Source organism: Artemia franciscana, chromosome 18, assembly GCF_032884065.1.
Source record: "Artemia franciscana chromosome 18, ASM3288406v1, whole genome shotgun sequence".
Lineage (NCBI taxonomy): Eukaryota > Metazoa > Arthropoda > Branchiopoda > Anostraca > Artemiidae > Artemia > Artemia franciscana.
This window is the reverse complement of record NC_088880.1, coordinates 4,416,384-4,430,274: the sequence shown is the minus strand read 5'-3', so window position 1 is coordinate 4,430,274 and position 13,891 is coordinate 4,416,384. Positions and strand designations below refer to the sequence as shown.

The 13,891-nt window shown below is 34.4% G+C and overlaps 1 protein-coding gene and 1 non-coding gene across 4 annotated transcripts in view; one reads left to right on the top strand and one right to left on the bottom strand.

The window, feature by feature from the left end:
• Positions 1–13,891, bottom strand: part of LOC136038520 (aarF domain-containing kinase 1-like) — a 51,920-nt gene that overhangs the window by 19,939 nt on the left and 18,090 nt on the right. For all 3 annotated transcript variants that reach the window (XM_065721623.1, XM_065721625.1, XM_065721624.1), the window contains 3 exons: positions 12,488–12,646; positions 7,866–8,030; positions 2,571–2,669 (listed from right to left, as the gene is read on the bottom strand). In XM_065721623.1, the coding sequence (XP_065577695.1) occupies positions 2,571–2,669; positions 7,866–8,030; positions 12,488–12,646 (423 nt within the window). The remainder of the gene's footprint in view (positions 1–2,570; positions 2,670–7,865; positions 8,031–12,487; positions 12,647–13,891) is intronic.
• On the top strand, positions 5,340–5,412 carry Trnam-cau (transfer RNA methionine (anticodon CAU)). Its single transcript has one exon. It is a non-coding gene; the product is annotated as a tRNA-Met (tRNA).

The window sequence follows — 13,891 nt, the reverse complement described above, 5'->3', positions numbered from 1 at the left end:
AAGGGAGTTATGCACAACTAATGTTTACGAAAAGGTAAATTTAGAGGATGAGAATTTAATTGAAAAGACTGAAGAAATACTTTTCAAAAATTTTATTATTAAAATAAATGACAATGATAAAAAGTTCCCTTTCCTATATTGGACCGTAAAATTTCATAAGAATCCCCCTAAACCACAGTTTATTGTTGGAGCAGCTAAATGTCCAACCCGCATTGCTGCTACTGACCTCTCTTTAATTTTAAAGGAAATTGTAAATAAACTTAAAACCTATTGTTCTGGTATTAAAAAATTTTCGAATTTTAATCCATATTAGAGTGTTAATAATTCACTGCAGGTGATAGATTCTTTAACAATGGTTTCAGCTAAAAGAATTGAGTCTTTCGATTTTGCGACAATGTATAATAATTTATCACTTAATGTAGAGTTAGATAATTTAAAAACTGTTATCAAGAAATCTTTCCTCTTATCTAGTAAAAGGTTCTTAAAAATAGACACATAATAAAAAAGCTATATGGACAAATTGCTTTAATACTACAGTTAACTTGAGATGTTACGGCTTGGATATGATTTTTGAGTTATTAGAATTTGTTTTATACAATACTTATATAAGATTTGGTGGTGATTTGTACAAGCAAATCGTGGGAATTCCCATGGGGGGAAAATGCCAGCCCATTTATAGCTGACTTATTTTTAAGTCAACTAGAATATAAATATATGATAGATAAGAATAATCCAAATAATTTAAAACATGTTTTGTCAAATAATAAAAGATATTTAGATGATATTTTGTTCTTAAATTGTAAGGATTTCATTGATATTTCTAAAAATATATATCCATCAGAGCTTACTCTTGAACCTAGTTATGGCGCTGGTCATGAAGATCATTTCTTAGATTTAAATATTAATATTTGTGATAATAATAAATTAAATTTTAAAATGTATAATAAAACGGATGATTTTGATTTTGAAGTGATTAGTTTCCCATTCCCTGAAAGTAATATACACTCAAATATCACATATTCGGTGTTTTTCTCACAGTTACTTCGTTATGCAAGGATCTGTAGTAATTATATTGATTTTAAAAATAGATGTAAAATCTTAAGCCAAAAATTGATATCAAAAGGTTTTTCTGCAAATAAATTAATTGGCAATTTAAAAAATTTAGTTTTCATTATAACGAACTTTTAAATATATATCAAAAGAATTATCTGGAAATACTTAAAGAAATTTTCAACTAATTTCAGAGGGTCGAGAAATGATGATGCAGCGCCATTTATTTTGAATTGTGTTTCTAATAAAGCGGATTTTTTTTTTTTTAATAACCACATGGTAAGGATGAATTCTACAATTGTTTAATTCATTAATTTTTTTTTTTTTTTTTTTTGCAATGTGTTAATATTTGTGATTTGGTAAAATTTGTCATATTTAGTTTACCTATTGTTGCTAAAAAGAGGATATATTAAGAGGATAAGTTTATTTTGGTGTTACTTGGTTGTTTTGAATTTGCTGGGTTTTTTTCATAGGCATGTATTTTGGGGGTGATACCTGACACGGGGATGCCATAGATATTCTGTGGTAGCCATAACACTTGACTGGGTAGAAAATTTAATGTCGCGAAACCCTATAGGCAAGTGTATTCTCCTGATGAGCCCTTGTGTTGGGTTGTTGCCTCTGAATTATTTGTCTTTATTGTTTCTATTGTTTGGTAAATGACAACTTATACCTATTGACGACATGACTGGCTGTCCATGGATTATTCTTTATGGTTGATTGTGTATGGCTATGCTGTTTGACCTATGTGATTGTATGGATGAGTAGGGTTAAGACCTCATTCAAGTGCTGGTCTATATTAATCACTAATTTAGGAAAACAGTCTTCCTTTTCTCCTTCTGTCTCTTTTTTTTTTATGTGTTTGTGCTGTTGCATTGTTGATTTCTCTGGATATTTTCTTTTCATAATATATATATATATATATATATATATATATATATATATATATATATATATATATATTTGCTCCCTCCCCCTCTCCCGGACAAATATCCTTGATACAGCCTTGTGTGCAAGATACTTTCTAGAATAATCGTCTAAAAATGGTCATACGAACTTGTTTGAATGATTCCTGTTCATCTTGATATTTGAAATGTTTGAGGAGATCAGAAGTCAGGTCGATTCATACCTCTCTTTTTCTGTTTTTCTTTTTTTACTTCACTTTCAAATCACTTAACTTGCTTTTCAATTTGTACTTATGTGTGTAATATCTCCAGAAATAACAGTATCTCTGTCCTCCGCCGAAAAAAAAAAAAAAAATCTTTCATTTAATTTTTTAAGTCAGTCACAGTAATTTACTTGGCAACATTCCTTACATCGATAATCACAAGAGCATTTTTCACCAGCCTACTTTTCTAATAAAAAAAAAAATGTTCAAGTTGTTTCCATCATAGCCGGCATATTATCGTCAAAATCAGCAATGCATTTTTTTTCACAACATGCTTTGTTTATGGCATTAATCAAGGAGCAGCTCATTCCGTCCCATCTTAACAAGATAAGATACTAATGATAATATTTACCAAATAAAGTCCATGATCCAGCAAGACGATTCTTGCATTTCCGTTTCCAGCAGGTTGTACTAAAACATTGCCAGGATGTGGATCGCAATGAACGTATCCCTAAAAAACAGTACCAAAAATCAAAAGCAAATAAAAAACGTATATCCTAAGGTTCCTTTAATGTACACATTTTACGTATAACCTGTCCTTTACCCATCCTTACGTATCCCTGTAGATAATGCTACCAAAAGTCAAAAGTAAATGTGAATACCAAAGTTCCGTTTATGTATTAGTTAGGATTATCCAAGGAATAAGTAGCAAGCTTATGGAAAATACAATTCAATTCCCTTTCTATAAAAAATGCAGTTCAGTCCCTAGAGCAAGAGGGCTAACCCCCCCCCCCCTTCAGGTCTCGTGTTGTCAATTTCCTTTTATATACTCGTTTGAAATATCGTAGCAATAAAGCAATTAGTAACAAGCTTATGAAAAATGCAGTTCAATCCCTCTTCTAGGACTGTACTAGATCTAGCTCTTTTCTAGATATAGGGGACTAAATCCCTCCATGTTTCGCGTTAACAAGGTTTCTTTTAGATGCTCGTTTGAGTTACTGTATCGATAAGCAATAAGTAGTAAACTCATGAACAATGTAGTTCAATCCCTGTTCTATGGCTATACTAGACCTAGCCCCCTTCTAGAGCTATGGAGCTTCATCACCACTCCCAGATATCACGTTGACAAGATTCCCTTTAGATACTCATTTTAATTGCTGTAACCAAAGCAATAAGTAACAAGCTTATAAAAATTATAGTTTAATCCCTCTTCTAGGGTTATACTAAACCTAGTCCCCTGCTAGAGCTAGGGGGCTAAGCCCCTCCCTCGGGTCTCGTGTTAACAAGTTTCCTTTTAGATACTCATTCAAATTACTCTAGCAATAAGCAATTAGTGACAAGCTTATGAAAAGTACAGTTCAATTCCTCTTCTAGGGCTATACTGGATATATTTCAAGGGGTAGATTTTTTTTGGTATGATCGCAGAAAATCAATCGTCACAGGAAATCGTTGACAGGAGTCCCCAGGGTCTCCTGTCAACACATTTCCTTGTAGATACTCATTTAAACTACTGTAGCAATAAGCAATTAGTGACTAGATTATGAAAAGTACAGTTCAATTCCTCTTCCAGGGCTATACTAAACCTAGCCCCCTGCTAGAGCTAGGGGGCTAAGCCCCTCCCCCGGGTCTCGTGTTAACAAGTTTCCTTTTAGATACTCATTCAAATTACTCTAGCAATAAGCAATTAGTGACAAGCTTATGAAAAGTACAGTTCAATTCCTCTTCTAGGGCTATACTGGATATATTTCAAGGGGTAGATTTTTTTTGGTTTGATCACAGAAAATCAATCGTCACAGGAAATAGAGACGGGTACTTAACAACATTTCCTATTTTATCCAAAAGCATATATAATTAATCATCCCTAAATAAAGGATTAAAATTGTTGTCCCTCAATAATAATAATAATAATTTATTTGTGACCCACTTGAAACAGCGGAGTATAAAAACAAACACACAGAAAAAAACAAAAAAAAACTTCTGATAACACATTAAATTGCTGTAGAAAACATTTTAGAAGATCATGAAAAGGGTTAATTGTAAAATGTATCGAGTCGGATAGTTTCTGGTGTAGCACTTTAAGTTTATTTAATAAATCTGGAGCCCCGAAATTTGTTACCATATCACTGTTCTTGTACCAGGGAGCAAGATACAACAAAAAAAGGAGGAAACGAAAATAAGATGACTTGAGAGCCTTTGAATCTTTTCTTTTTAAAACAGGAGACAATCCAGAAAGATATAAAACCGAGTGATCACAAAAGCAAGAATAAATTTGTGAAAGGGCTTTGCGGTTGTATTTCCCCCTGTTTGCAACAATTTTAGATTAACCCACTTGAAGTTTAACCTTAGCATCAGAAACAATTTTATTACGAAAAGAGACTAAATTGTTAGTAAGGGTAATGCCCAACCACCTTAAAGAAGTCACGCACAGAACGCCAAATTCAGAACAATTAAGTCTAGAAGATTGGTTAGGAGAAGGACCAAAATGAAGGAATCCACATTTATCAGGGTTAAGGGTTAGACCTACATTCGAGAAAGCAGTAGAGATAGAACGAACAAAAGCCCAGATTTAATTCTACTAATGAGAAGAATATCGTTTGCATAAGTAAAATATGAGACATTTGAACTACCTAAAAGGTAAGTTGTAGGAAGACTATTTAAAATATCAGCAATACAAATTTTGGAAATTGACAGAGATAAAACTCCACCTTGTCTCACACCTTGTCTTACGGTGATCTTTAACATAGAAGGATCAGAAGGAGAAAATTTAACATGAAGGAAAGAATGATTACACCAAAATTTTAATAAAGAAAGAATAGAAACATTCACTCCACATTTAAGCAGAGAAAACAGGGCTTGGGAGTGGACTACAGAATCAAAAGCCTTAGATAGATCTAAAGAGCAAAAATAAAGATCATAGCACGTCCCGGAAGCATCAATTCACGTCCTCCATTTAGTGCTAAAAACTCGCGATTTCAGCCCAAAGTGGGCAAATATCAGATGACCAAAACTGTAGGACAATCATTGCTTAAACATCTCGATAACACTTATAAAAATCCCTTCTTTATAGACCCAGAATATGGGGCAGAATAATGAATCCCTCTAAAAATGATATAATTTCGCAGAGGTAAAACGCCCCAAAGAAAAGTTTATGTATATTAGTTTGTATGACACCTTATATTAAGCCTCGGTGGCTCAGTCGGTAGAGCGTAGGTCTCATAATCCTAAGGTCGTGAGTTCGAGCCTCACCCGGGGCAAATCTTTTACAATGTTTTTAACCCTGGACTCAAAGGATGCCCGCATAGGAGGCGAGGTATGACTATTCTCTTCCGATTTAGTGTTTGGTCAGACCCAAAATTAGTGATGGTTTGATATACTTAAAGTATTTTTTCAAAATTGTGTTTTATTCAGAACATTATGCTTGGTTATTTGTAAAAAGTAAATATGCTACTTATAGAAATTTCATTTCAAATGAGCCCTTAAAATCGCTCTAATTTGTTTCAGAGCCCCATTACCGGAACTAAAAAAGGAAAAAAAGGGGACATGTCACTGCTTCCCATGCGAAAGAGTGGTTTTTCTTGTTGGTCGAGTTTGGGAACTATAACTCTCTTAATAAACATGGCTTTTACCTTAGTGAGGTCAATGTTAATGGCGTAATTTCGTCAAAATCTCGGAGGGGAATGGAGGCAAAATTGGAGCCAATTTTCCTAAATTAAGTGAAAACAACGCTGAAAAATGAAAAGATATACTAAAGAAAACTGACCTGTTTCTGTGGATGCTTGAATTATACAGACTTGTCTCAGTTTTGACAAGATTTTTGAAGAAACTAAATTTCAGCTGAGGGAGGGTGGGGGCAAACTGGGGTCTGGAGGGGGCAAGGTCAAGGGAGATTTCACCCCTTCCCCATAGCAAATTATGCCAGGTGCAATTTTCATGACTAAAACTGATTGAAATAATAGGTTCAAATAACAAATCATTCTCACTTGCTATTTTTCTAACGCGTTTAAATTTTCGGTTACTATGGATTAGGGTTCGTTCTTTACTAGGTTGTCTCTAAGGGGCAACCATGATGATCAAAATAATGTCAGCATAGTACCTTGCACACTACCTAAGCTCGTCAAGAGCCGTGACCTCTAACAAATTCTTACATGGGAAACAGTAAATTTCAAATCGGAACTTCAGCTCAGCCGTTAAGTCTGAATTTCAATTTTGAATTCCAGCTTCAACCCTAAGAATGGCTAAGGCACCATCTACTACTTCACAAAGAATTTTCTTAAAATTTATCCATCCGTCTTCTACATTGTAAATTCTTATACACTCTGGTTTAAATCTTTCAGTTTCCAAGAAATACCAAAAAAAAGGCATTTCCGACGGAAATCCCCCCCCCCCAAAAAAAAGAAGGGAGAACTCATCTCTTACAGCAACCACACTGAAGTTCTTGGTCAATGTAGAACCGGTTTCTTTCTGTCTTTCAGTATGTACTCGGTGACAATCAGCTTAAGGTGAGAGATAAACTACGGCGTAGTTAAATTTTAGTTCAATATTTTAGTTAGTATTTTGGTTAAGTTAGACACCATTTAACCTAATGCGTTCTGGAGGGCCTGATTTCCATAGTTCTTTGTTGTAGTAGTTTCCAAAATTTTTTTACTAAAATATTTTATTTTCATCGTACTTGGGTATATTTCATTAGGATTAATCTAACTTCACTTCTTGAGTGTGGTGGCTATAACATATACATACTAAACAAAGACATTTTTTTAAAACTGGAGGGGGGACTCAGATAACTCTTCGTCTCTCTCCCAATTGACAATAATCACTTTTCTCAGTGATTAGTGTAACAGATTGCCAAGATATAATGACCAAATTGAAATAATCCAAAGATATTGTCTATATCGTCAATAAAAATATAATTATTTCTTTTTTTGCATTAGGTCTTTCGAAGATTTTAATAACAAATATGTTTCCTTGAGCTAACAGAAATTGTTCTTAATGATTGTAAGGAAATATTTCCAGCAATAGACAAATTCTGTGGAGAAAATTGCGAATAGATTTGGGGTCCAAATTCAAACATTTGAAGTGTTTCATTAAGAAATAATGTGATGTATCTAACTTTATGGATTTTTATGCCACCGTAACCGCTGCAACCATGAGAGTCGGGGGACAAAAATCCCCTTTTTTCCCGGTTTGTCTCCAAGAGAAAAATATATTTTTACTCAGAAAAATACTATAGCCATTTATAAAAACTCAAATAACATATTAGTAGTTTTATTGTATTTTTTGTTTACTTCCCATTAGACAGAAGATAAAAGACTCGCTCTGGCTAAAAGGGCACGAGGTACATTTGTTTCCTTTCGTTGCTTTTTAAATTAATTTAACCGAATTTGAACTTTTTTTTGTTTTAGTTCAGAGGGGTAACACTGCACTCTTGGTAGCGCTAGTTGTTTTTAATTCCTTCAATGCCTATATCCAAAGCATCAAAGATTTCATTTGGTTCAGTCTCTTATTTTCTTTGGTAAGTGTTAATGACTTTTTTTATGGTATTTTCTTTGCTTTTGGTAATTCCCAGTAAGTCCAGCATTCAGAGCAAAAATTCTTAATTCTAGGTCACTGCCTCGGCATTAATAAATTCACCCAACCAAAGACCTGGTTATACTCATCATAGCTTAAATAAAACGAAACTAGAATAAACTTGAAATTAGAAAAATCAAACCTGAACAAAAATCATTTCTGAGTATAAATCCCCAAGTTTTCTAGAGATGTCTTTTGGTGAAATATTATTCTCTTTCATATATTCCACATCATTGACTTGGCCCCCGTCCATGAATTCCATTGTCAAAACGCGGTCTGTAGTCAAATCCCAGTAGATTTGGGGAACCTAAAAGGAATATTAAACTGATAAATATGGTCATTCAAATAAAATTGAATTCTGCGGTTTACTAATTTACACAATTTTCACTTAATTGATGGAACCTAAGAGTTATTTTAAATAAAGATCTAAACCAGTTTTTGCACATGTGGAATTCAACTATTTACTAATTTGCTTGATTACTTGATTTTCCGAATGCTAAATTACTTTATTTCCACATAATTAGAGACAATTGCCAAGAATCGTAAATAAAGATTTAGATAAACTCATCAATTTTATATTCCACTGTTTATTAATTTCGATTTTGACTAAATTAAAAGTCCTAAGGCAACTTTTCAGTGGCATTCTATAGGGTCGAAAAGGAGGAGCCCTCCCAAAAACAACACACACAGTACAAACCAGTCAGGTCTGCGCTCTCTTAGAACGTTCCTGCAACCCAAATGGGAGGATACACCGGCGGGAACAGGATACCGCAGAGACTGGAGACTCTTTGTCGAAGCCCAAAGGAACTCTGAAGGCACTTGAGGAGCTAAGGTCTAGGGAAAGGTTATTAAATGAAAGTAAAATGCGAAATCAATTCTTCGAAGAATAAAATGCATCTATTTCTAATAAAAATTAACAGTTGAGTAAAAACAGTCTTTGAAAAGGTTAAAACTCAAAAATTTTCTTTATTTGATTGAACAAATCACTATACTTTAAAACATCTGAGTTGTGTATATACGGCTTATTATAGAAAACGACTGGTTTCAATTAAAATTTTGAGAAATCCACAAAACTAAATAAAGTTGTGTTAAGACATTGGAAAGGCAACGTAAATCATTCCTTAAAGTTCTAATGTTGATTTTCGGTTTTATAGTTGAGTTATGTCTCATATGCAAAGTCATGCTACAATAGTTATGTCTCAAATGTAACATTTCGCCAACGAGCGAATTGTAGCTTCCTCCAAAGCATTTACAATTATATCAGCCTTATTATTTTAAAAATGTATGGTTTTGGCCGACTCATATCTCGGAGACTTGGGGTCTTCCAATTTATCTACACATTCTATTGTTGACGAGAAATCATTTCTAGTATCTTGTTGGTCGACAGCATCATCAGGAGATATTTCAATACATTTAATTATCTCAGCTTTGATTGTATCTTCACCTGTTACTTTATTATGCTTTGGTTTTTTGGGGGGCTTCAAGAATTTCTTCAGCTCTAGGTGGATCGAAGATACTGCCAAGGGAGAACAGTGGTTCCAATGGGATCATAAGTTTTCAGTTGGGGGTGGACAGTACAGTTAAGAACTTTGTCGACGTGTAGTGGCCATAATTTACTGAACACTCCTTGCATTAATATGATCCTCATATGACGAACTAGATCCTGTATTTAACTGATATCTTTTTCTTTGGAAATGGAGCACATCACATCATTTTGGCGCATTATCGGATGTCAACACAGAGATTAGTCCATCAAAACAGGAGGAATAAGAATCTTGATGTAGCAACTTGGCGGGCATGAAAAATTGAATCATATGAGGACCTAGTTCACAAACAAAGGCAGTATGGCAAAAAACGTAAAATCTGTCAATCTCACCTCAATTTTGCCAAGATACTTGAATATATTACTAAAGATGCCTTATTGACATCTCTTCCAGATAAGAAGATTTTCTTTGAGAGCAAACACAGACTCAACACTTCCAAGTTGGTTGAAATAAAAATCTTTAAGACTTAAAACTATGTCGCATTGACAAAAGCTCCCCAGTCAACCTTGTGTTACTTGACTCTCTCAAAGGATTTGACGAAGCCCACAAATCAAATCAGTGGGCCTAATCCCAATATTTCCTTACCGTAGATACTTTCAAACTCTTATAATGTGATAAATGGTTTCCCATTAGTGACTAAGATTAGACCAAAGTCAATTAGCAGATGAGGACAATATCATTGGTGTTGCTAATAAAATAAGACTAAACATGAACTTAAAACAATTCAACCCTGGTCCATAATGTGGCTTCTCTCATATAATAGAGTCAATTATTGCATTCGAGCTATACTCTCAGCCTTGAGTTACCTAATATTTTGTATATATTGGTTATATTAAAAGAACCTTGAACCTCAAATGAACACTCATTGGACTGTTACTATATTTACACATTAGTCCCTGTGTAGTCGTTCCCGGTTGAGTTTCTCACACACAGTTTCTTTTGTTTACATAAGAAGTGGCTGTCTCCTCTTTCTGCAGCATCTTCCACTTCAGGCACTTTTCGGTCCATGTGCAGAAAATCTAACACTTTTTTCAAACGTTCATCAGGAGTACTATATTTCTGGCCAGAATGAAAACTGCCTGGGATTTATGTGGGACGAGAGTACAGCATTTTTAAATTCTTTTCGATGGTTTATCAATGGCCACGTTCTGTCGGATAATAGTCGGTCTTTGGGACGTCTTCCAGAATCTGAGTGATGAATTTCTGCCTCGCAGTGGTTTAGTCTGCTCTGTTGTCAGATGTGTCCTTGATTTGTTTATTCCACGAGCCAAAAACTTCAAACCTGTTAACCGATTCTGTGAAAAACTGGACCTCGTAGTCTTGTCAGCCAGCTTTAAAGAATTGCATTATGGTTAAAAAGATTAGCGGTCCACGGTTGCCTAGAGCTTCACCTCCATTGCTGCTATCATTAAATTGTGGTCTGAGCTGATTTCTGCACCATAGAATACCCAGCACGGAATACTCTTAAACCTTGAATGCTAGAACTCCATCTGTGGTTGAAAAAATAGAAAAAAGTTTGGAAGAATAGGAGGATAAGTCAGATAGCCAAGATTAGAATGTTGGAAGCTAAAGTGAAAACAGCGATTACGTATTGGTCTCAAGCGTGGGTGTTTGGAAGACGGAGGAGGATTTGTTAGATTTTTTTCAGAGGAATTGTCTACGGACAGTTTTGGTTCTGTCTACGGACAGAAAATTGTTCATAAGGGCGAAATGGATGAGCCGACAACAATTTTCATTTCGCTCACCAATTCCATAACTTCGCAAAAGCTGTGGGTAATACGAGCCATCTATTCGTCTTTTAAATTTGGATCCCTGATTATGAGGGTTGCCTCGAAACAACGAAAAAAATTTGGCTCATCATTCCTAAATATTTCAAGAGCAGGGATTTGTAAATAGAAATCCTAAGTGTTTTCAAAAAATACCGCTTCATTTTTTAATCAAGCAACTTCTAAAAATAACTTAAATGATTTTTTCTTTTCTTTTCTCTTTACTTAGGTTCTTGTTCAGGTGAACTTAAGTTTTCAGGCCAAAGACGCAAGTCCATGCTACCAACTAGGGTTTCCACAAAAAAATACCAGTACGTTAAAATGTAGGGAGGGGGCAAGATTTTTTTCAATTTGTTTTTTAATAAAGATAAATAAAAATATTTTTCAAAATGATTCTATTGTTTTTTCTACTTGTTCAATGAAAATATCAAAAGAAGATATTTTCAAAATCTAGGAGGAAGGGTAAAAATTCAAGGGAGCATAATTAAAAACTAAAATAAAGCAAACGTTTTTCGACCATCTTTTAATACTTAGGTGTACATCTATAGATACACCCAAAAATCTAGTGACAGCGAGAGTTGACAGAGGACTAATAATCTTTAACCCAACTCTTCCTCCACAAACCCCCTGTGAGAAATATTATAGACGATTAGAAAGGGTTCACACGACTATCCATTATACAAAATAATTATATACAAAAAATTATTCTTGAAATTGTATATCTTTTTTTATCTGTTTTACCTTGTCTTCATTAGTTCGTAATTTCGATCTATATATATGATGTATCAGTAGTGAATTTGATTATTCATAAATAAATACCTCACAATTATCCCTAATAAATACAAGGAATGTATAACGTTACAATTAACTGAGGACAGTGAACTAAAACCTGACTATTGTAATTGGTTAAGAAGGAAGCTATACAACCATATCTTTCTTAGAATACAAAATCATAGAATACAATATCTATCTTAGAAAAAAAAGGAGTTCAATTTTTAATCAAAAAGCTTCCCATGTGAAGTTACTCAGTTTCTGGCAGTAGCGGGCGCCAAATTTAAAAGAAAGAAACATGAATGAAAAACCAGCAAAAATTAAACTGAAACACGTGGCACCAACCATCTTAAGATGATGTAGATTTTCTTTGAATGTTTTCTTGTCAGAGGGAATCGACAGACGAAAGGTGCTTAAAAGTTCAAGCAAATAGTTGGCCTACTTATTTTACAGTCCAGCATTGAGAAAATCGCAGAAAACTGTGGTTGTCAGGTACAGATAGACTTAGGATGGGTTCAGGGATCCTTTTTATATCTTCGGTTCTTCAATACTTGAAAGCACAATATAACCTTACTGGATAGTGCGACAAGCTTGAAAGCTTACCGTATTTGGTATTAATAAATAAATAAATATATCCCCCCGCACAAATTTCTGTTTTTGAACGTGAGATTGGGATGCTATACCTTGAGCCACGGGAAGCAGGAGAAGGTTCGGCGAACTCTTTCCGCATTTTCTCCTTCACAGCGAAAATCCAGTTCAAGAGGTAGATTTTTCTTCATTTCTTCAACAAGCCATTCAAATTGAAATTCAGGAAATGTCCAAGCTACCAGACGGACAAGCAGCTATTAAAAGAAAACTAATAAAGAAACAATAATTTAACCGCCTTGTTGTTAAAAAATTACAATTTTTACTATTAACAAAGAGCCAAAAAAACTAATAACAAAAAAAAGCCGTAGTGTATACTCTTTTGGGAGGACCATTGAAAAAACAGTTTTACCCCTTTCCCTTAACACGAAATTTCAAACCATTTTGCCCCCCTCCCCCTCAAACGAAAAATCCAGAAGGTTTCAGGCCGATCCCCCATCCATAACACAAAACAGGATATACTTACCGGACTGCGTAAGAGATTCGTCGACTTTAACTGAAACTTTTGCGGTGAGACATACACGCTTGTCTTTAGGATTCAGAAATAAGAAAATAAAAACATATACTCGTTGTGAGTATTCGAAAACCAACTGACACTGATTGTAATTGTATGTGAAGACGTAGTTTTTGTGAAAATTTGCATATTTTGATATCATATTTTGTTACTTACAAAAGGCCCTAGATATAGCAATTTCCTTTCAAATGAAACCTTAGACATCTCTCTATATAGCGAAAAAAAAGAAAAAAAAGAGGAGACAATTCATTGATCCCCATGTGATTTTCCTTGTTTCTCAAGATGGGGGACTGTAGTTCTCCTAAAGGGGGTCTTAGGCTATGAAGTTTCCAACGGTACAGTTTTCATTTTGATCCGACACCATTTTTATGAGATTTTAGGCAATTTTTCGAAATTCCATTACATTTTATTTGCAATAAACTTTTATCATTAGCTTAATCAAAATCACAGTTATCATTCCTGAGTCAGCTTCAAATGGTGAGTCTTCCTCCCTTGACAGTTTCTTTTTCAAAAGGTGTTTTTAAATGTTTGGTTCCTACGGCTAGAGTTAGTTCTACCCCTATGGGGTGTAATAGATAGACTTATCCACTAAAAAATGAACTAACATAATTTTTATACAAGCAAAGGGGGCTAATGCTGGATATGCATCTCACTCAATCGGACTATCTGTCTTGGCTTTTTCTACAATTAGCCATGGTTTGATGCCCAAAACTATTCCATTTAGTTCAATAATTTGGACATCAAGCCATGGCTAATTGTAGAAAAAAAACAAGACAGATAGCCGGATTGAGTGAGAGGCAAATCTGGCATTAACCCCCGTATTAGGATTGTATAAAATGAAAAATGAATGAAAATCGAATAGTTTTGGGCATCAAGCAATGGCTAATTGTAGAAAAAACCAAGACAGATAGCCCGATTGAGTGAGAGG